The sequence below is a fragment of the Xiphophorus maculatus genome, chromosome 1 (genome assembly GCF_002775205.1).
Source record: "Xiphophorus maculatus strain JP 163 A chromosome 1, X_maculatus-5.0-male, whole genome shotgun sequence".
In the NCBI taxonomy this organism is placed as follows: domain Eukaryota; kingdom Metazoa; phylum Chordata; class Actinopteri; order Cyprinodontiformes; family Poeciliidae; genus Xiphophorus; species Xiphophorus maculatus.
The window spans coordinates 960,272-974,487 of NC_036443.1; the positions used below are offsets into that span (position 1 = coordinate 960,272).

At 42.5% G+C, this 14,216-nt stretch overlaps 1 protein-coding gene across 10 annotated transcripts in view; it reads left to right on the top strand.

Annotated features, from left to right (window-relative positions):
- agrn (agrin) overlaps positions 1–14,216 on the top strand; it is a 428,855-nt gene that overhangs the window by 360,671 nt on the left and 53,968 nt on the right. For 9 of the 10 annotated variants that reach the window (XM_023331737.1, XM_023331734.1, XM_023331746.1 and 6 more), the window contains 3 exons: positions 1,474–1,845; positions 5,570–5,695; positions 13,275–13,402. In XM_023331737.1, coding sequence (XP_023187505.1) covers positions 1,474–1,845; positions 5,570–5,695; positions 13,275–13,402 — 626 coding nt within the window. The remainder of the gene's footprint in view (positions 1–1,473; positions 1,846–5,569; positions 5,696–13,274; positions 13,403–14,216) is intronic. The other variant, XM_023331766.1, reaches the window with a different exon arrangement.

Consider the following 14,216-nt stretch of genomic DNA (forward strand, 5'->3'; position numbering starts at 1 on the left):
ACCATCCATCCATCCATCCATCCATTTTCTTCCGCTTTATCCGGGGTCGGGTCGTGGGGGTAGCAGCTTCAGAAGGGAGCCCCAGACTTCCCTCTCCCCATCCACTTGTTCCAGCTCCTCCGGGGGAATCCCAAGGCTTTCCCAGGCCAGCCGAGAGACATAGTCCCTCCAGCATGTCCTGGGTCTTCCCCGGGGCCTCCTCCCGGTGGGACGTGCCCGGAACACCTCACCAGGGAGGCGTCCAGGAGGCATCCTGACCAGATGCCCGAGCCACCTCAACTGGCTAATCTCGATGTGAAGGAGCAGAGGCTCTACTCTGAGTCCCTCCAGGATGACTGAGCTTCTCACCCTATCGCTAAGGGAGAGCCCAGACACCCTACGGAGAAAACCCATTTCGGCCGCTTGTAACCGTGATCTCTTTCTTTTGGTCATGACCCAAAGCTCATGACCATAGATCATGGTGGGAACGTAGATCGACCGGTAAATCGAGAGCTTCGCTTTTTGGCTCAGCTCTCTCTTCACCACGACGGACCGGTACAGCGCCAGCTTCACGGCAGACGCTGCGCCAATCTGCCTGTTGATCTCTTGTTCCCTTCTTCCCTCATTCGTGAACAAGATCCCGAGATACTTAAACTCGTCCACTTGAGGCACACACTTAGACTCATTTTTTGTCGAGCATATTTGCTAACTTTGAAAACATTTAGGCTATTTAGCTTCTACTAAAATTATTATTTCCAGAAGAAATCAGAAGCTAATTTATTTAGCTGTTTTATAAACTTTCCGTTGAATAAACTTTGATTTGTGGAGGCTTTGGGTGTCAACATGGTTGAATTTAGCTCTATGGTGTATCAGCAGTAGCTTACTGCTTAGGTGCTAATAGCATAGCTAATTTTCATTTAGCATTCTAGCTAACTTTGAAAACATTTAGCACACTTAACTTTGCATAAATACATTTTCTAAGATAAAGTCTAAAGGGCTAATCTAGTTTTATAAAGTTTTAGCACAACTAATGTCTCAGCCAGCAGTGTCTACCGCTGATGGTGTCACCCTGAATATAACCTTTACCTTAGTAAAACATGGCAGAATTATGCTGTGGGAATAGTTTTCTGCTGCAAGGAAAGTTGATTGGAAATCTAATAAAATAATTTAATGTAAATAAAAGTGATAATACTCCTGGTGTTGCAAGACTGAACTGAGAGGTAAACATTCATCCATTGTTGCCAGGTGTGCGGGTGTGTGTGTGTGTGTGTGCGTGTGTGTGTGTGTGTGGGTGTGTGTGGGTGTGTGTGTGTGTGTGTGTGTGTGGGTGTGTGTGTGTGTGTGTGTGTGTGGTTTTATTGGTAAGCCTCGCTAGAAGACAGAGATTTTCATCTGGTCTCTTTAAGCTTTTATTAAAAGTGTAGCAAAATCAAACATTTCCATCTTTGCTCAGCCATTCATCCATTCCTTGTTTCCTCCCCTTCCCTTCACCAGAAAGCATCTCTGACCCGGCAGACCGACCCACCCCCAACCCTCCGCCTACCACCCCTGGCCCAGCCTCAACGGCCGTCATCACTACCACCCCCGACCCCTTCATCTCTAACATGGTGTATGCCATCCCGCCTCCAATGACGGCCCAGCTAGCGTCCATGGAGCCGCCCGACATCAACGCCGTCCTTTCCACCTCCACCCCCGGCCGCGTTCCATCCAACCGCATCCAGCCATCTGCCTCCGCCACCCCGAGCCCCCTGGAGGGCTCGGGCAGCGGCGATCCGAGCGGTGACGAAGAAGAAGAGGAGGACGGACTGGATGAGGATGTTGGTAGTGGCGTCCAGTCGGAGGCCAGCGGTTCAGACGATTCTGGCGGTAAATCACTGCTTTTCACTTCATTCTCCATAATCCTGTTAGGTGGGAGGTTGGGTTTATCTGCAGGGTTTGGAAAAATTCAGAATCAATCATTAGCTGACATCATAACACATTCATACCATCATCTGTTAATTAGAAACTAAAAATAGGAAGCAAGGCTTGTGTAATTGTATGCAAATAGATTTTGCTGGAGAAAAAACTTCAAAGCCAGAGAGATGAGGAGAAGAAATCTTCACAATGCTGTTACTGTCTTTTTTTTTCAATTGCAAAAGATGTATATCTCCATTTCAGACAGAAAGTATTTGCATGGTTCACTGTAGCTCCATCACCTGCTGTCTGTTTCCCCCCTCCCCCTCCCTCTCTCCCCTCAGCAGCTTCACAGAGTAAAGCCAGGCTCTGTAAAATACACTCCCAGCACCACAAATAGAAGAGACCGCTGGGCCAAGTCTGTGGATCTCTGGAGCCTGACCCGACAGGCTGATGTCACTCCAAGGTCCAGCTGTGAGCGCTTGCAGCTCCATTGCTCCTTGTCACATGACTAGTCTGGAGTCTTTGCGCCTCCTGACTGTAACATCCAGCTGCTGCTTTTTCAGCCCAGGCTCTCCAATTAGACCTTCTTTCTTCTTTTATTCTTTCCTGATGTTGGGTCTCATCCATCCATCAGCATGGTTTGGCAACTCGCAGTGACAGGACAGGCCTAATGGAGTGGCATTGTGCTTCCTCCACGCCTGTTGACCAGAGGCTGAGCGGAGAGTAGGGAGCTGCTGTGAGGCACAGTGTGTGTTCAGTGGCTCTGCAGCTCAGGCTATACATTAGAATATCATGCAAAGCCGGATACTTCACCAAGTGAAACATTTTGTAGATTAATTCCACACACAAGATGGATGTTTGAAATGCTCCTTTATGTTAATTATTATGATGTTCCACTTACAGATAATAAAAATGACTTTTACATTCAGAATATCACATCAAACCATTTAAAAAAACATTTAACTCAGATATGTGGTCTCAATGAAAAGTATGTTTAACACCTGCTTAAAGGTTGTTATTTTCAAAAGTACTTTTAATTCAGATTAAAACAGGCCTCACCTGAAAGCATATTCTAATTTATTTTATCTTTTTTTTTTCTCCGAAGAGTTTTTGCGGTACTAGTGGCTCGTATTTTTTCTACAGTAGACAGACAGGAAGGAGGGTGGAAGACATGCGGTAAAGGTCGTCAGGACCGGGAGTCGAACCCGCGATGTCCGCATCGAGGACTAGGGCCTCCAAGCGTGGGGCGTGCTGACCCCCTGCGCCACCACAGCACGCCCCAATTTATTTCCTCTTACTGTATACATATGTATTTATAGTGCCTTGCAAAAGTAATCATACTTATTGAAGTTTTTAAGTTTTACAACTTCAAACTGCCTGGGGATTTTTCCATTTCTGTGATGTAGAAACTGAAATGAAAGGAAGATTTGAAAATAGAATCTGCTGTAATTGTTTGTATTCGGCTGTATGTTTCCATCATTCTGTGCATCTAGAGACTGAAACATCAACCTAGTTCGTCAGACTGTGACCTGTGACCTTTCAGTGGCTCTTAATAACTTTGTTCAGTAATCTAACAGAACTGAGAAGAGCTTTTTATTATATAAAGTAAAAAATAGACTTTCATCTAATATTTTGCTGCAGATTTTAACAACAGAATGAAACAATGGCATCTGGAGTTTTATTTTGTTGTTTTGATTTATTTTATGTGTTTTCAGGCTGAAACCAATAGGCTTTTTAAAAAATATTTTTCCTACCAATTGAGCTGTTCAAAACCAAACTATAAAGAAGAAACAGAAGTTTTTATGACTTTCTTTGTACAATAGTTTTTCTTGTCCTGGTTCCCTCATGTTTGTTGACCAGAGCTGAGGATCTTCCCCCCGACCCCTGATCTTTCTGCTGTGCTCCTTCATGATGCCGATTATTCTCTGACCAACATCTGACAGATGACAGGTCACTTCTGAAGACAGAAACTAAATATTGTTAAAGGGGCAGTATTATGTTTTTCAGCAACATAGAATCATTTTAGAGCACAGTCAACTCACTTTCAGTGGTCATGAAAATGCTTTATCAAATATGATTTAAAAGAAATTTCACTTTGTAATTTAATGCCTTGAAATTGGGCCTCTGTCTCTTTAAGAAACTCCTGCCCTTTCTGAAGCTCATCTCAACATGGCTCTATTAACCCTTTAATGTTTTAACCAGTGTTTCTCAGCTCCTATAACAAGCTCAGCAGATGTTTGCCAATTGCTGCTGGCTAGTCTGAAGGAGCTGAGTGGGAGAGCTGCTCTGTGAGATGGAGCTGGGTCCTCCCAGGCGTTTTGCACAGCTGAATGGTTGTTGTCATGGAGATTAAAGGATTTCTCAGACATGCATGAAAGAATCAAAACAAAACTCCAGGTTTGTTTCTGATGAGGAAATAATATCATAACATTATGTAAAGCTCTAAAATGTCAAGATTACATAATACTGCCCCTTTAAGAACTATCAGAATAAAAGTCCAGATGTATCCCCAAACCTCCTATCTGTTAAAAAAGAAAGTCATCCATTATTTTCCTTCCGCTTCATAATTATGTGCTGCCTTGTGTTGCTCTGTTGCATAAAATCCCAGTAAAATATGTCACAGTTATAATGAGACAAATTTGAAAAGTTCAGTTTGTCTGAATACTTTTTAAAGGTATTTGTCTGTTAGTGTGAACAAATGTGATTTTAACACAGATGCTAACAGGTAGAAAAGTCTGGTCTCTTGTGTTTTGTCCTGTTTATTTTTCTGTCTCTGATTCTTGTCTTGTTCAATTTGCACGTATGTGAATTTAAAGTCAGTCAGAAGTGTGTTTGTTTCTGTTTTTCTCTGACTCCCGTCTGTCTGCATCTGTGTGTTCACATCCTGCTCTGCTCCTGCAGGACACAGAGTGCCCTTGCTCTCCTGCTCTGTTTCTCCTCTTCTTCATGCTCTGTAAATCTGTAGACCGCATTCCAACATGCGCCCAATAACCTTTCTTCCTCCCTCTCGCATCCCTTGACCGTGAAACTTTGAGTAGGACGTCCCTGCCCCTTGATGTCTTTACGGCTTGTTTAGCTGCGAGCCTTTTCTGCGTGCGATCATTTCTAATCCCTGCGCGGCCGTAAACTGCTCTGCTTTGGCCAAGACCGGGTCCTGCACCGCCAACAAGAGCGTGGACAGCGTCTCAGTCCTGGGGTAGAGAAAGTCTGACCGCTTTTATGTCCTTAATGTCTCCAGATTGCCAGATACACAGTAGCAGTAGCAGTAACAGGACACTGTAGGGATTTGTTCTTCTTTTTGATTTTTCTTGGACGCCTTGAGAGGAACTGCCAGCCAGTCAGCAGTTATCACACTCCCCTATCATTTATAGCGCTCTGTGTGTGACATGACTGGCAACAGTGCCCATTAAGGGTTTTCTGCCTGACAAAATGAGTTCCAGCTGTAAAATCAGAACCCATGAAATGCCATATAATCACCCCTGACAGATGCCTCTTTCAGCGCTCAATCATTGGTCAGCAGACAGAGAAAAAAACGCAGAAACACCTGGAGGAGCAGGAGGAACTCAGCAAAACAAAAACAGCACACATCTTTTAGGTTCTAGTTTCAAGCTTCTCGGAAAAAGAATGATTTATATTCATGATTTTGTTGCTAAAGTTGAATGAATTTTTTATTAGGACTTTGTGTCACCTGCAGGTTCGCCGGTGGCAGGTTCTGCTGCTGCCACTGCCGAGGAGAGGTCCTCCTGTGACAACACAGAGTTCGGCTGCTGTCCTGACAGAAAGACCCCATCCAGCACCCCAGAGGGTACCAACTGCCCCCGTAAGTCGACAATCGACATGCAGTGTCCTGAAGAAGAGCACTTCCACTGATCTCAGACCTGCTGTCTGTCTCTGCTCTGTTCAATAACTGTTTTTATTGAAGCATCTCAACAGATTAGAAGATAGTTGAAAAATCAATTTCTATAAGTCTGTTCAGGAACTGTAGCTCCCATTACACACAGTCATTAAACACAGATTAATTTAGTTCATCCATGTATTCCTGTTAATCTCAAAACCCCAAATTCACCAAGCAAATGCCTGGAGGAACGGCTGAGCTCGTCGGGGAAACACTTCAGGCGTTAAGGTTTAGTACAGAGATGCTGTGTGAAGGCAGAGCATCAGAAAGAGCAGGAGCTTCTTAAAGAGACAGAGGCACAATTTCAAGACGCCAGTTTGCTAAATAGATAGATAGATAAATCTTTATTGTCATTGTCACAAGGACGACGAAATTCAAAGGGTGCCATCTGTCTCACAATTCACACACAACGCAAGGATCAACAAACAACTGGCAAAAAAAAAAAAAAAAAAAAGAACAGCCACATTCTCACATACATCATTTATGATGATTAATGGTTGTTTTTGATTGCATTTAGTTTTGTTATTGCTATCGGGTAGAAACTGTCTCTGAGACGGTTGGTTCTTGTTCTGGTTGCTCTGTATCTTCTGCCTGAAGGCAGAAGTGAACAGAGAATGTCCGGGGTGAGAAGTGTCCTTTGTGATGTGTTGTGCTTTTCTTAGACAGCGGTCGCTGTGCAGGTCCTCCAGTGAGGAGAGAGGGCAGCCAATGATTTTTTAGTCTGTATTCACAACCCTTTGGAGAGCTTTCCTTTGAGCCATAGTGCTGCTGTTATACCATACGCAGATTCAGTAAGTCAGTATGCTCTCTATGGAGCACTTGTAGAAGGACACCAGCAGCTTCTCCTTGATGTTGTTCCTCCTGAGAACCCTCAGGAAGTTCAGTCTTTGCTGGGCCTTTTTTATCAGTTCGAAGGTGTTCATGTTCCATGTGAGGCCCTGCTCAATGTGGACCCCCAGGAAACGGAAATCAGCTACCCTCTCCACACATTTTTCCCTAATGGTTAGTGGTGTAATGTCCGTTTTATTCCTCCTGTAATCTATTATGAGTTCTTTTGTCTTTGAGTTGTTGAGGAGCAGATTGTTCTCCCTGCACCACACCACCAGCCGCTCCACCTCACCCCTGTAGGCGGACTCGTCGCCTCCTGAGATGAGCCCCACCACTGTGGTGTCATCAGCAAACTTGATGATGGTGTTGCTGTGGTGGGCAGAGGTGCAGTCGTATGTGTACAGACAATAGAGCAGGGGGCTCAGCACACAGCCCTGTGGAGAGCCAGTACTAAGGCTGAGGGCAGTGGATGTATGTTTTCCCACCCTAAATCAGATTAAGTTATATTTGATATATGCAGCATTTTTATAACCATGAAAGTAGCATAGTTAGTCGATTGTGCTATAAAATGGAACTATTTGGAAAACATATGATTCTGCCAATTTATTGAACTTTGCTTCACATCCCTTGCTTATGTTTTTCCTTCCACTCAACTTTTTGTTATTTTTACATATAGAAGTCTGTGAACAGCCATCGTCTTAAACAATTACCTTTGTTGTCTTCTCCTCCTTGTGGAGGACCAGCAGTGTTCTCCATGATTGTGAGGCTGAAACTCAACGTTTCTCTGATAAATTCCTTTTTTCTTTTTATCGGTAATATGCAAGATTTAAATTTTTTGATAAATTGAATATTGTCGTGTGTGGAATGAATCTGTTTTAAACGGAATCATTGAGGCAGTTTAGTGGTATTGTAATGAAGTGAGATGTTCTTGAACATGCATTTGGTTCATAGTTCATGTCTGCTGCAGCTGGTTGACATTTGAATGATTTAATCAGATTAAAGCAGATTGTTGCCCCTCTGTGTTACATGAGTGCTGCTGAGTGTTGCTTATTTTGCCACAGATGATGATGAATTGAGCAAACACTGATGAATGTTGAGCATGCGTGTGCAGCGTGACCTTCAGTTTACGATGCTCCAAATAAAATAGAAAAACAGCCTGGTGTTAAGAGAAGAGCTTATGATCAATAAAGTGAAGCAAACCACATCCAGGGCAAACCTGGGTCACTGTTGGCTGGGTCTGGGGAATTCCTGCCACCGTCTCTGTGGGTTTTAAAGCAGAGGTCCTTCTTATATTTTGTTTTTATGTAAACAGACGTTTTGCATGTTGAGTGAAGGGATTTCTTTGCCACTCCATCTGCTTCTAACAGAGAGAACAGGTGGTCTGTTTTGACTGCACATTTTAAATCATCTGATTTCTATACATTAAATTCTAATTGACAGCTGGTTGGAGATGTTGTTGTCTTAATGAAGCTTGGTTTGATATAAACACGTTTACATCTGCCCACCATGATGTTTTCATTTTCAGTGGTGCATTTCAGTGGCTTTTATTTCCTGGTGATTATTTAACAAATAGTTTTCATGAGTTGTACCAGTTTGAATTAACTGCAGATTTGAGGGATAGTTCTGTCTCTTCTTGTCTTGAATTCATTTAAATTGGTTGGTTTTCATTCATATGTTGAGCATGTTTCCAGTCAGCATGTTGAACAGGTTTGAGCAGAAGCCTCATGTTAACCTGCTGGTTTGTGTCTATTTGGGATCATTGTCCTGCTGGAACAGCCAGCAGTATCAGACACACAACCCTAACCTTCACTCTCTGAGAGGGCTTATTCAGATTAATCATGATTAATCGATTATTGAAATAATCGTCTACTAATTTAGTAACCAATGAATCATTAACTGGACTATACAAACTCAAAGAATCAATTTGGCTGAAAGAGCAATACATCCTCAGCACTGATTCAGCCAAAACTGTCAAGTGTTCTACCCATAACTCTTTTAATGGCAAAGTTTATCTTCACCTGGTTCAAATGATATAAAAACAAAATCTCCTATTAATCACTTTTTGCTATCCAATTATTAACCAGTTAATTGGTTAATAATTGTGGTATTAACAATACCACAAAGAGTAGATCATCTCTCCACTACACTGATGTTAAGCCAAGCAGAAAGCTGAACTTTTGACATGTTGATGTTTTGCTACAAATGATTGAGCATTCACTATAGAACGTAACAAAAGGTTCATTTTTGTATTTAAAAAAGGGCATGAGCTTGTAATTTCATATGCTCAGATTTTGCCAGTCGCTGAGGAGCAGACGGTCGAGTGGTCATCGATCCAGATATGAATGGAGAGGGATCAACGTTACGAGTTTACCACAGTAAACTCAAACTTCTTCACCCAGAGAAAAACAACTATTCAAATCCATCTCTTAAGGCCTAACTTATAGTAAACTTCCATGCACATCATGAAATCAGACAAATGTTACATTTTGGTGCCACTTTATTCACTGCGGTCCTGTGTTTTGGCTTCCATGTGTCTCTGCTTTGCCTTTCATTCAGCTATTCTTCATCCCTGGGTACTCACAGATACTTTACCTTCACCATCGGCTGCCTGAGCCGCCTCTCACTCTTTCAGCCTCAGCCGAGTCAATCTCAAACCACTCTTGCATCAGCTCATTTTTCTTTGGAGTTGAGCGCAGGGAGAGCCAAGAGACTACCAGAGGGCGAGCAGCGCCGTTGTACCAATCAGTGCTTTCTGCCACAGCCCATTCATGAAGATAAAGGGCTTCTTTTTCCCACTCTTTGCCTCTCCAGCCTTTGACTCCCTCCAGCTCCCTGCCTCAATCTGTCCCCGGTGCTGGGTTATTTGACGGATTGTGAAAAGAGGGATTCTCTCGGCTCCCGGGGGAGCTCTAGGTCATGACTTGCGAGAGTCGAGGCCACAAATTAGAGTGAGGAATTGCATTTCTGGCGCGCGGAAGGTCCGAGAGCCTCCCAGTAAACCAGCAGAGTTTATAGCCATGACATGATCTCAAGACGCGACCTTCCATGTTTGTTTCATCCGCAGAATTTATAGCTAAACAAACACGAGGGAGGAATTCAGTGACCATTGACTTTGGGTGAAAGCAGGTTTTAGCTGAAAGATGAACATTACAACAAATCATCCCAAAGCTTGTAAATATTTATCTCGGCAAACAAAAGACGGTGCAGCAGCGATCAATACTTCATTCAGCTCAAGTGTTCCCAATAAATTCAGGCTGAGCGATTGATTGATCAATACAGCTGGATCTTTTTCCCCTGTAAGATGGCCTCGGGTGATCTTCCCCTCATTAGTAATGAAATGACACATCCCCGAATGCTTCGGCTGCCGTCTCATCAAGCGTTGACATCTCTGCTACAGTGACAGAAGAAGGACTAATTATGTATTGTTCCACATTTTATTGAGACATCAAATGTTGAAATTAACGCTGAAAGTCTCGTTTTGGGCATTCGCCGACCTTGGAGAGTGTAAACTGTGGAAATCTTTCCCCCCATTTTGTTTCCTTAGAACCACAAGCTTGAATGATTTTATTTGGGTTTTATGTGAACAAAGTCTGGAACGGTTGTGAAGAGAAAAGGAAAAGTTAAAATCTTTTGAGGCTTTCCACATCTGCAGAGTAAAATGATTGCAGAATAAGTCAACCTTAGTCAGTCAGTTGAAATTTGGCAATAGATTCTTAGGGCATTTTCACATCTGATAGTTTGGTTATCCCTGTTGGATTGGGGTGAAAACTGCAGCATTTGTTACATGTCAGCTGGTGTGGTTCTCTTTCACGCTGCTCCATGTCAAACATCCAAACCAATTAAAAAACCTGTTCCCCTCCTTGCCTGTGGGGGCGCTGCACCAAGAAGTGCTCAAAGAAACAACACAAAAGCCTCTAAAGAAAACGAGCAACTTCCTTCTTCACAAAATGTGAACAAATATGGATTGGATTATTATTCTGGATTGAATTATTCTGCTATTAAAGTAGAATAATCCAGTCCAGGTTTGAAGTGTCTAGGTGTTGTAGTTTTTAAACTAGAGTCGATTAAAGATGCGGAAGGTAGTGAAAAATTTGATGGAATCTCGCTTTAGCCATTTCCCAAATAGGAAGCTAGAAATGGAAACCAACTTCAGCTTCGTGTCAAATATTGGAGCATTTTCATATTCATATGAAAAGTAGCAGCGTATTCCTTTGTGGGATGGTAGACGCTTCTCCCTGAGCTGGCTGCTGATTGTGCTTCATGACACCGTTTGTTCCTTATCAACATTAACAGAACAGCTGAAATTATATTGATACCAAACTACTCTTTATTTGGTTCCTCTAGCGCACAGGTCTCAAACTCCAGTCCTCGAGGGCCGCTGTCCTGCAGTTTTTAGATGTGCCACAGGTACAAAGTGGCTTAATTACCTCCTCCTTGTGTAGATCAGTTCTCCAGAGCCTTGCTAATGACCTAATAATTCTATTCAGGTGGTGCAGCAGAGGAACATCTAAAAGTTTCAGGACAGCGGCCCTCGAGGACTGGAGTTTGACACCCCTGCGTCTAGCGGCACTTTGGTTTGCTGTACTCTGTTAAAGGGTGTCAGAGTAATTTCCTTTTTTATCTGTAAAAGAGTCGAAAAGCCATATATTACGTTGATTCCACTTCAACTTACCCAATAAAATACATTGAAATATATGGTTATAATGTGACAAAATGTGGAAAGGTTTCTGAGCTGTGTAGTTTGGTTTTTATTCGTCTGTTTAAAAACCGATGTAATTCTGTTTCCTTTTAACAAGGTGTTTTATATGGACGTAATAGACAATTTTCATTTCTGTTGCATTATTTGACCTTAAGCTCTACTGCAGCATGCTAAACCCATCCAACGCCATCTTGCAGATCCATTACCTTTTACAGTTCACTACAATCTGATAGGCGAACAGCTCCGTCCCTCCTTTCTTCCCTCTCTTCTTTATATATCTTTCTCTCTTTACGTCCTTTATGGAAGTGGCCTGGAAAATCGCCCCTCTATTCGTCTTTTTCCCAGATTAAATGTCCGATGCGACTCGCCTTTCCCTCGCTTTCTTTACCGTCTCCAGGCCAACCGAAGCGCGGCCATTTGACTCTGCTTTATGGCCGCCGTCACATCCTGGATCGATGCGCGCTGCCCTCGGTCGCGCCGTAAGCCGCCGGGCTGCGCGTCCCTTCTCGTTGCGGTTTATACCAGACTGTGTCAGCCGTCGGTCTGCCAGCATTAAGGAGACAATTACGGCTATCTCTCATGATAATCATACAAGTGCTCTTCCCCGTACTCTGTGCCGTTGCTCAGGCAGGGGCAGCGATGATTGATTTGGGCAATTTGTTCTGCTGATTACAAGCGGCATGGATCCACGGCACCGCCACCTTTCGCGCTACTCTTCACTCGACATACACGCACGCACACACAAAAACACCCTCTCGCTTTATTTCAAGCCCCCTTCTCGAGGCACTAGCATGAAGAGGGCATATAAAAAGTTGATATATGTTGGACAACACAGCACTCCAAGGTTGAGGCTCTCTTCATGGGAGAAGGGCCTATTCAAAGCACCTTCAGGCTATTTTCTCCTCACCATGTCTGTGCCTGCTTTGTGTATTTACAGGGTCGGCCCAAGCCTTTCTCTGGCCTAAGCAGAATTTCATTTGGGCCCCTATAGCAAAACCAGATCCTTCTGATTCCTAAGCTACTCTGTGTGTGTAACATACCTGCTATCATTAGCATTAGCATCATCTGTAATTAGCTTACATGGTACCTGTGTTATTATGGCTGTTGATTTTAACCTTACAGGCGTAGCAAACTAAGAAAATGGAATTTTGAACTGCAGAGTGGTATTTAAATGAGCCGTATTTTAATTATTTAAAAGTAACATCAGCTGATAAACACTGGATTTAAAGTAAACAATTAAATAGGTTGATATATTTCCCCAACAGGAAATGATTAGTATTTTATTTGTGTAAGACCTATAAACATAATACTGCAATAGTTTTTCCATGTGTATTAGCATTTAGTTTGTATTACTCAGTGTTGTTTTAAGTATATATACAGTACACCCCAAAGGTTTGGACACACCTTCTCATTGGATTCAATGAGAAAGTGTGTCCAAACTTTTGGTCTGTACTGTATATATATATATATATATATATAATCATGCTGGCCTGGTGCTGTTGGTGGCCCCCTGGTGGTGTGGGGGTTCTAATCAGCTGCTCGGCTCTCATATGCTTTTTGCCAGCTCTGTGTGTGTATATGTCTGTGTGTGTCAAGTTTGTTCTGTGTCTAACCTGCTGTTTCTCTACCCAGCCTTCTATGCCACAGCCAGCTTTTGGGATGAGTCTGGATCTGGTAAAACTGGACCATTTTCCCTGTTTGCCTTCTCTTCTGTCATATTTCCACTCTTCATCTCGTCCTCCTCCACTTCCCTTTCTTAATCTTTATCGGTCAAACTGCAGAAGCACCCCTCTGGGGCGATCAGCAGCTCCCTCACTAACACCGCCCACCCCGTCAGACACACACAAACTCACGATCCATCACTCACCCTGACCTGGCACTGCCCCAGAAACCAGCAGCACCATGTGAAGGCAGAGACTATGATGGGAAAAGCTGCATGCGCTCTAAATGTCTCACCTCATCTCTTTCTGCCTTCAGCCACCATGAAGTTCTCAGGCTTCCTGCACCTCGACCAGGTGGATGACCAGGAGATTTTCTACACCCCTGAGATGGAGGACCCCAAGTCTGAGCTGTTTGGAGAGACAGCCCGCAGCATAGAGAGCGCCGTAAGTCCAAAAGCGCTGTTCGTATTCAGAGTTCAGGCCAGGAAGGATTTCTAGCTGATTTGCACCGTTGACTTTTTATGATCTGTTTTTGGATAAACTCTTCTGCTAGTGTAAACAGTTTCCCTGAACTGTATCCTGTTTAACTTCACTGCTTAATCTCTTATAATGTGGTTTATTCAAAAAACAAAGTGACAATGTGAAGATAAAACGTCTAACATACAGAAAAAACTCATTTCAATCAAATATTTCAGCACTCCAAAACAATATTTTTAGTTACTTTTGTTGAGAGTTTTTATTTGGGTGTAAGGGCTCTCCACCCAGGGCATCATGGTTTGGACACGCCAGAAAAATGTTTAAAAATCTGAAGTATTTGGACCAAATAATCCAAAATTAACCAGAGACTTTGTAAAACACAAAATCTATTTCTAAATGTGTATTGTAACTATGGAAACAGAAAAGCAACATTTTAATTGCTCCTTAAGGCTTTTTGGACCACTTAGAATTAGAAAAACATTTAAACTGTATGATAAAGAGCTGGACTAGAGTGTTCTTATGCTGACTACTGTTTGTGAAACATTGATCAGTATGTCAAGAAAAATAAAGATTTTCAGTTTTCTTACTTCAGATTCACTAAATTGTGATAATACTTAAGCAGATCAAACTTGGACTTATAATATTTTATGTTGCTTCCACTGTGTATATACTGTATATATATATATATATATATATATATATATATATATATATATATATATATATATATATATATATATATATATATATATATTTATATATGTCGTAACTTGATACCATT